We start from the raw sequence: 9,567 nt of genomic DNA on the forward strand, positions 1-9,567 counted from the left end.
CAAACCCTCAAAAGTTAGGAAAAGCCAGAATGAAGATTCCCAGTGCTACCTTAACACTCCCTCGCATGCGTATATGTTAGGATAGTCTTGAACTCCATAGTCACACATTAGACTCCTAGAAATGTGGGACTTGGAAGGACCTCGAGAGGTTTTCTAGTGCCTTGCGCTGAGGCAGGGCTAAGTATCATCTAGACCATGCCTGGCTCGTGTTTGTCTAACCTGTCCTAAAAAATCTCCAATGATGGAACCGCAGCCTCCCTAGGTAATTTGTTCCAGTGCTTAATCACCCTGACAGGAAGTTTTTCCTGATGTCCAACCTGAATCTCCCTTGCTGTAATGTAAACCCATTGCTTCTTGTCCTGTCCTCAGTGGTTCAGGAGAACAATTTATCACCTTCCTCTTTATAACACCCTTTTAGGTACTTCAAGACTGTTAGCAGCCCCCCCCCCTCCCCTTTTTCCAGACTAAACAAACTCAGTTTCAGTCTTTCCTTGCAGCTCTAAAAAGCACAGGCATAACCCAACCTAGTACTGCTGTCGGGCTGGGCTGCCCGTCCGCATACCATCTGCTTGGTGGCTGTCTCTGCCCAGGTCAGCTGAATGAAGAGCTCAGGCTCAATGATCAGGGGTGAGTGGCAGACAAGCTATCTCCCACCTGCACTTTAAGCCATTTGATGGGGCACGAGTCCACTGCTCTATCTTGGCATTTACCTTTTCACCATGCATCCTTCTCCTCTGGAGAACTGGCAGGATTTGGAGGTTAGGGTGGGTGAGTGGCTGCAGAGATGGACAGGACTGCTCTGGTGCCTCTCCCTGTGGGGGAAGGCACTGGTGCTCAGCCAACCAATCCTGTTCATGCTCCGGCACCAGCTCTACACCCTGAGCCTGGCCTGGCTCCAGAGGGTAGTTCTGGGGTTCTTCTGGCCAGGACTGCACTGTGTCTCTGTGGGGATTCTGAGTCTTCCCTGGAGGAGGGAGGATAGGGCCTGGTCTGCCTCTGCAGCCAGGTCTATGTCTTCTGCCTCCAGGCCCTGCAGAGGCTCCTTTATGGTGCAGGTAGTCCAGTGTGGAGCACATTGGCACACGCCTTCCTCTGCCGCTTCTGAGGGCTCCGATACGACCGGCAGCTCTTTTTTCTCGACCTGAGGGGTCTTCTGTGAGACCTCTTCGAACTGCTGGTCTTCTACCAGGACCTCCTCTGGACCCAGAAACTGTTCTCAGTGACCAGGTCTGTTGTGGCCACCACGGAGGTGGACCTCCTCACGGAGCCCCTGCTACACAACCCCAATCTACGTGTACAGGTGATGGAGTCTCCCTCGGTGCGCCGGAGGCTGATCCTGGCACAAACCACCAGAATCAGAGACCTCCTGGACTATGACAGTGGGGCTGGGTGGATCTGCGAGCGCTTGGCTGGCGCATGAGACTCTCTACCCTCCTGACACCCCTGCGCATACTCCAGGAGGTGGGGCAGCCTTGTTGCCCACCTCTTGGGTTTTCCTTGAGTGGGTACTATGAGAGGGTGCTCCCCGCCCATCCCTTATCCCAGGCCCTCCAGACTTTTTCATCGGGCCTCTGTCCTGTGAGTCTCTTGTCTCCCTCCACTCCATAACCCAAGCCGACTGTGCACCCTGCAGCTGGTTCGCTTCCGAAATATGCCCAGGAAACAACTTTATATGGTTGTGCTCCACACATTTCACTTCCTCGCCTTCGTGTCCCACCCAATGCCAAATGATGGGACTAGCTACCACCTGTGGAGGGTGAGGCGCCCTGGTGGGCCAGCCTCTATTCCACCCTAGTCCTACGGCCTGCCGGGGATATTGGTTGGTGGCTCCTTCATGAAGCCATGAGCACAGGCGTGTACCTGGTGCAGTTCACCCCCATCCCTGATGCCTGCCCCTTTTGCGGTGTGAGGGAGAACCTGGTGCAAGCTTTTCTGAAATGCGCCAAGTTGCAGCCCCTATTCTGGCTCCTTCAGAACCTCCTGCTGAGGTTCAGACTGCACTTTTCCCCAGATCTCTTCATATATTCACATCCTGTCCATGGCCCCACCAAGTCGTGAGACCTCCTTGTCAACTTCCTCTTGGCCCTGGCCAAAGTGGCCATCTTCAGCACCAGGAGGAGGATGCTGGACGAGGGGGTGCACTGCGACTGTGGGACCTATTTCCGCTCCTCCCTGGTCTCACGCATTCGGGCAGAGTTTCTCTGGAAGGCATCCGCTCGCTCCCTAAACAGCTGTGAGGAGCAGGGGGCGCTGTCCGGGGTTCTCTGCTCGGTGTCCCCCTCTGGATCCCTAGTTCTGAACCTAAAAAGAACAGGAGTACTTGTGGCACCTTAGAGACTAACACATTTATTTGAGCATAACCTTTTGTGGGCTACAGCCCACTTCATCAGATGCATGCAGTGGAAAATACAGTAGGAAGATATATATACAGAGAACATGAAGCAGTGGGTGTTACTATACGCACTCCAATGATGTCCCTCTGCCATGTACATTGGCCAAATCGAACAGTCTCTACGTAAAAGAATAAATGGACACAAATCAAACGTCAAGAATTATAACATTCAACAACCAGTCGGAGAACACTTTGGCCTCCCTGGTCACTCGGTTACAGACCTAAAAGTCGCAATATTGTAACCAAAAAACTTCAGAAACAGACTCCAACGAGAGACTGCTGAATTGGAATTAATTTGCAAAATGGACGCCATTAAATTAGGCTTGAATAAAGACTGGGAATGAATGGGTCATTACACACAGTATTTCCCCATGTTTATCTCCCTCCCCGCACTGTTCCTCACAACTTATTGTCAACGGCTGCAAATGGACCATTTTGATTACCACTACAAAAAGTCTTTTTTCCTCTCCTGCCGGTAGTAGCTCACCTTAACTGATCACTCTCGTTAGAGTAGATATGGTAACACCCATTGTTTCATGTTCTCTGTGTGTGTGTGTGTGTGTGTGTGTGTGTGTGTGTATGTATGTATGTATGTGTATATATATATAATCTTCTACTGTATTGCATCTGATGAAGTGGGCTATAGCCCACGAAAGCTTATGCTCAAATAAATTTGTTAGTCTCTAAGGTGCCACAAGTAATCCTGTTCTTTTTGCGGATACTGACTAACACGGCTGCTACTCTGAATTCTGAACCTGTGACCTCTACTCTCTTCCCTGTTGTTCTTTAGTTGTCCCCTGTGTTTAGTTGGATCCCAGGTCCAGTGGTCCCTCCCGTGAGGCTGGGGGAGGAGCCTTTAGACTTGGGTGGGCTTATGCCCACCCACTTCCCAGAAATTCAATATGGCCAGCAACTCATGTCTGAGACCAGCTTTCCAGTACCCCGGCGCCCAGCCAGCCTGCCCCCTTCTGCAGTGGTTGGCACTGCGATTCCAGTGCTGCAGTGTCCCGTTGTCCTTCCCTACTCACCTGTGGCTGGAGTGCAGTGCTAGGGTTCTCCTGAATCGCTCTGCTCAGCCCTCCTGTGAGACATGCCATGTTTTTTTAGGCTGCAAGTGCAGGAGGCTGGAGTCCTCGAGTGGGAGGCTGCTCAGTGAGTGAAGTTGGCTGGCTGTGCCTACGCACTCTTTGGGAATGGGAGTGTCTCAGGCATAGCAGGGGGGAATTGTGCCCACAGGGACAGGTGGACTGAACTGAGCCTGGGGAGTTGCTGCATGACTGGGGAGAGGTGAGACTAGCTCTAAAAATGTCACCACCGCTGGTACGAAGAGTCCTGTGTCTAGATCTGGCTTGGGGACCAGGTCCAGATCCAATCCGAATTCAGGAACGGTAGGACTCTCCAGCACCAAATAATCAAGTGTCTCTCAGAAGAGACTTGGACTATTCATTAATACGCCCATTAGTGCATGGTGAGCGAGGTGTGTGGAAATGAGACCTCTGAGCCCCTAATGCCCTGCACCAAAGCCCACATGCGGTTTCTCCTGGACTCCCCAGTGCTAGGACTTGGGCACTAGTGGCTGAGATGTGTCTGGAACCAGTGTGCCTGCCTGCCTCTGAGCTGAGTGTTTGAAGGGTGAGGAGCACAGTGGCATGAGACTCACTGGGAAGGCTGGCAGGGTGCACCTGGAGGGAGCCCAGTTCTGGGCAAAAGGAACTGAGGCCAGCCTAGTCTCTGACCTGTTGTGTGTTGTTGTCCCGCAGGACACACAGACATTCAGCTGGAGCAGCCAGACAGAACGCAGGGAATGGAGACCAAAGTCCAAGCACCAGGGTTCGCCACCGCCATCAAGTCAAGAGTCCGAGCACAGCAAATGGCACAGGTGAAGCATGGTACTGGACGGGGTGATGCTTGGCTTTTCAAGTAGTGGCTGTATGGCAGGCAGTGCTGAGGGCCTCGGCTAATGGAGGAAGATGACAACCAGCTGTATGGATGCTTGTTGAACCAAAGCTATGTCCTGCTAACACACAGCATGGCCCATGGCTGCCCTGAAATTTTATGAAAACATTGTGGAGTGTGGCCAAAGACTACTAGTCCCAGCGTACAATACTCTATCTTGATCCAACCGGACAGCCCACGGTCTGTGCTGGGACTTGTGCTCTCCCCGCACTGGCATATTTAAGGGGAAAGAAGTTCCATTCTGGGCCAGGTAGGAGCATCCTTTGGGTTCCTTGTGAGTTGCCATTGTGGCCCTATGATTAAGTAATTGGAGCAGCTCTGCCATAGACTCCAAGGTCAGAAGGGACCATTGTGATCCTCTAGTCTGACCTCTAGCATAGCACAGGCTAGAGAACGGCCCCCAAATAACTTCTAGAGCAGATCTTTTAGAAAAACAGCCAATCTTCATTTAAAAATTCTCAATGATGAAAAATCCATCATGACTTTTGGTAAGTTGTTCCAATAGTTAATTACTTGCACGGTTAAAAATTTACACCTTATTTCCAATCTGAATTTGTCTAGCTTCAACTTCCAGCCCTCGGATTGTTAGACCTTTCTCTGGTGGATTGAAGAGCCCACTATTAAATATTTTTTTCCCCCATGTAGATACTTGTGGACTGTGATCAAGTCACCCCTTGCACTTCTCTTTGTTAAGCTAAATAGACTGAGCTCTTTGAGTCTGTCACTACAAGGCATGTGTTCTATCCTTTAATCATTCTTGTGGCTCTTCTCCGAACCCTCTCCAACTTATCAACATCCTTCTTGAATTGTGGGCACCAGAACTGGATACAGGATTCCAGTAGCAGTCACACCACTGCCAAATACAGAAGTAAAATAACCTCTCTCCTTCTGCTCAAGATTCCTTTGCTTAAGCATTCCAGGATCACATTAGCTGTTTTGACCAAAGTGTCATACTGGGAGTTCGTGTTCAGCTGATTGTCCACGATGACCCCCAAATCTTTTTCAGTGTCACTGCTTCCTAGGATAGAGTCACCCATTCTGTAAATATGGCTGACATTTTTTGTTCCTAGATGTATGTACACCTCTACCCCGATATAACGCTGTCCTCAAGAGCCAAAAAATCTTACTGCGTTATATCGAACTTGCTTTGATCCGCTGGAGTGTGTAGCCGTGCCCCCTCGAGCACTGCTTTACTGCGTTATATCCAAATTCGTATTCTATCGGGTCGTGTTATATCAGGGTAGAGGTGTACTTACATTTAACTCTATAAAACCCCATATTGTTTGATTGACCTAGTTTACCAAGCAATCCAGATCACTGTCAGTGACTTCTCCTCTTCATTATTTGTCATTGCTCCAATTTTTGCATCATCTGCAACTTTATCATTGATGATCTTACGTTTTCTTCCAGGTTATTGATAAAACTATTAAATAAGCTAGGTCCAAGAACCAGTTCCCACTGCGGACACACCCATTTAATTATGATTCCCCATTTACAGTTACATTTTGAGGCTTATCAATTAGCCAGTTTTTAATCCACTTAATGTGTGCCATGTTAATTTTATACAGTTCTAGTTTTTTAATGAGAACATTGTGCAACGCCACATCAAATTCCTTGCAGAAATCTAAATCTGTTATGTCAATACTGCTACCTTTCTCAACCAAACTTGTAATGTCAAACTAAGTTAATTTTTTATGACAGATCTATTTGCCATAAACCCATGTTGATTTGCATTAATTACATTATCCTCCTTTAGTTTAGTATTAATCAAGCCCTGTATCAGTGGCTCCATTATCTTGCCCAGGGTTGATGTCAGGCAGAAAGGCCTATAATTACCTTGGCACAATATTAGCCTTCTTCCAGTCTTCTGGAAGAACTTCCCCAGTGCTCCAAGACTTACTGAAAACCAGCATTAATGGTTCAGTGATCACCTCATCCAGCTCTTTTAAAACTCTTGGATGCAAGTTATCTGGACCTGCTGATTTAAAAATGTCAGACTTTAGTAGCTTCTGTTTAACATCCACCAGACATGCTAGTGGAATGGAAGGAGTGTTACCACCATCATCTTTTTTCCCCCCTACAATTATAGAACAGCAATACTGTGACATACCAGGGAACAGACCGGGGCTGTGTGATCCCTGCCCTGCAACCTTGGTTGCCTTATAATGCCTTGCTGAAGTAGCTCCCACCTGGGCAGCTCACACACAGCCTTCCAGCATGCAAGCCACACCGTGAGTGGCTCTGTAATTGCAGCCTGCCAGCCACACTCGGCTTACATGGTAGCTCTCACCGGCGTTGGGTGACCCCAGCACTACCCGTCTCAGATTTCCCCCAGGAAATGTATGTCCTGTACTAGCCAGCCCTCTCCTGGACAGGACAAATATTTTGTCTCTTATTCCTATAATGGGATAATATGCCAGTGTATTATCTTAAGTAGTTATTCAGACACTTTTGTTCAAACACGCTGGATTAGATAAAACAGTAAAACAAGTTTATTAACTACAAAGAGAGCTTTTAAGTGAGTACAAGTAATGAGGCATAAAAATCAGAAATGGTTACTAGAAAAATGAAGATTAAAGGCTTACTAAAGCCTGACTTAGCAAACTATATGAGATTCAAAGCAAAGTTTCTCACTACATGCTACAGCAGTTTATTGATGAAACTCTGAGGTCAGGACCCCTCCTCCAGAGTCCAACATCTGCTTCCTTTATCTCTTTAGGTGCAGTGGAAGCGATGGGCAGGGGAAGAGGGAGGTGCTCTTCAGGTGTTTGTCCCTCCTTTTAATACTTTGTCCCCCTCTTGAAAATCATTTCCTGCTGGGCACAAGGAGACAAAGAGTCTATATGGAAGGATGTTCCCTGCCAGCTTTCTTTGTTTCTTTTCCTGCTTGATGACTCTGTTTACTGCTTAGATGCAAATTAAGCAGCGCATACATTCCTTTGCTTACGACAGACCTGTTTGCCAGCTTCTCTTTGGGCAGGGTTGTGGGGTTTGGAACATGTGGTAATAACACCATACAGGGGCATCAGAACTTCACACAGTGTTGCCACACACATTTTACCAGGACAATATTGACCAGAATATTAAAAAATGATACCTCACAAGTGTATACAAAGATTATTACAATAGCGTCTAGGGTATGAATACAGGGATGTAGTCTGTCACACATACTTATTGAACACACTGCCTTTTCTGTATTATTATTATTGATAATGTTACTGGTTCCATTTAGTAATGGACTAATACCATTGTCAGGATTCTTTTTGTTCCTAATATATTTTTAAAACTCCTTATAGTCCTTAATTCTGCTGGCCATAAATTTCTACTTGTGTTCCTTGGCTTCCCATATCAATTTGCTACAATTCTGATCTTCTTATTTATATTCATTGCCATCAATTTCCCCTTTCGTGTGTGTTTGTGTAAATTAATAAAAATACAGAGTTTAAGGCCAGAAGGGAACATTAGGTCACTAATCTAACTCCTGTATATTGCAGGCCATAAATTCTCTATTACCCCTTATTGAGCCCAGAAACTTGTGTTTGGCAAAAATGTTTCCTAGATTTGAAGACATCAAGAGAGGTCTTCCTTTGGGAGTTTGTTCCAGTGGTTACTCACCCTCACCCTTTTTTGAATAAAAAATGTGCCTTATTTCTGTTTGAATTTGTCTCACTTTGGCTTTCAGACATTGTTCTGCCTTTCCCTGTTAGATTCAAGAGCTCTTGAGTGCTTGGTATTTTCTCCTTACACTCTGTAATCAAGTTAGATTGCACTCTTTAAGTCTCTCACTGTAAGATGTTGTGGGTTGTTGAGGTTTTTTTTTTAATTTATTTTTTTTTTTACCTGCCCTCAAGTGTTTTTGTGGCTTTTTTTCTGAACCCTTTCCAAATTTTCCGTATCCTTTTTAAAACATGGACATCACACAATATTCCAGTATCAGTTTCATAGATTCATAGACTCTAGGACTGGAAGGAACCTTGAGAGGTCATCGAGTCCAGTCCCCTTCCTTCATGGCAGGACCAAATACTGTCTAGACCATCCCTGATAGACGTTTATCTAACCTACTCTTAAATATCTCCACAGATGGAGATTCCACAACCTCCCTAGGCAATTTATTCCAGTGTGGAATAGCCAGCATGGATTGTAAAGACCAAATTGGGTGTTTTTTCAAAACCCAAAAATTCGGGACCCCCCAGCTTTCTTGATTAGGATAAAGTCTTGATAAGGGAAAGCGAGTGGATATGCATATACCTAGACTTAGTAAGCATTTGTCGTCTCGCATATCATCCTATCAATAAACTACAATACATTAGATGGCATATAAAAAAAAAACAAAAAAATTAAATAAAAAAAAAAATTTTTAAAAATAAAAAAAAAAAAAAAAAAAAAAAATTAAAAATGGTGGGCAAACTGGCTGATAACCGCTATCAGAGAGCATTATTAATGGCCTCCCAATCTGCTGGAAATTATAACAGAGGTTTCTACAGGGTCTGTTTTGGACCGGTCTGTTCAATATCTTCATCAACGACTTAATGTTGCATGAAGTATGCTTATTTAAGTTTGCGACGATACCAACGGGGATTGCAACTGCTTGGAGACAGGGTCAATTCAAAATGATCTGCGAAATTGGAGAAATGGTCGTAGGTAACGATGAAGTTCAATAGAGCAAATGCCAAAGTGCTCATTAGGAGGAACAATCGTTTACCACATACAATTGAGATGCGCAGGAGGGATACGCAGGAGAGATGGGAGAGATCTGGGTCATAGTGGACCACAAGCTAAATATGTAGCAACAGTGTGATACTGTTGCAAAAAAGCAAATGATTCTGGGATGCATTAACAGGTGTGTTTAAACAAGACACGAGAAGTATTCTTCGTACTCTCCGCTGTTAGCTCAACTGAGTATGTGTCAAGTTCTGGGCCCGCATTTAAGAAAGATGTGTAGAAATTGGAGAGGGTCGCGGGAAGGCTACGAAGATGATTAAGGTCTTGAGCAACCTGACTATGAAGGAAGCCTAGAAGAATTTGGTTCTTTAGTTTGGAAAAAGAGAAAGACTGAGAGGGACATATAGCATGTTTCAGTATCAAAAAGGGTTGTCATAGGAGGAGGAGAAAATTGTCACCTTAGCCTAATGATGAAACAAGGCACATGATTAACTGCAGCAAGGGAGATTTAGTTGACATTAGGAAAAGTTCCTAACTGTCAGGGTGTTGACACCTGC

At 45.9% G+C, this 9,567-nt stretch overlaps 1 protein-coding gene across 2 annotated transcripts in view; it reads left to right on the top strand.

Annotated features, from left to right (window-relative positions):
• Positions 1-9,567, top strand: part of WWP2 (WW domain containing E3 ubiquitin protein ligase 2) — an 84,246-nt gene that overhangs the window by 34,140 nt on the left and 40,539 nt on the right. For both annotated transcript variants that reach the window (XM_032783072.2, XM_032783071.2), the window contains exon 7: positions 4,153-4,271. In XM_032783072.2, the coding sequence (XP_032638963.1) occupies positions 4,153-4,271 (119 nt within the window). The remainder of the gene's footprint in view (positions 1-4,152; positions 4,272-9,567) is intronic.

This window comes from Chelonoidis abingdonii, chromosome 19 (genome assembly GCF_003597395.2).
Source record: "Chelonoidis abingdonii isolate Lonesome George chromosome 19, CheloAbing_2.0, whole genome shotgun sequence".
Lineage (NCBI taxonomy): Eukaryota > Metazoa > Chordata > Testudines > Testudinidae > Chelonoidis > Chelonoidis abingdonii.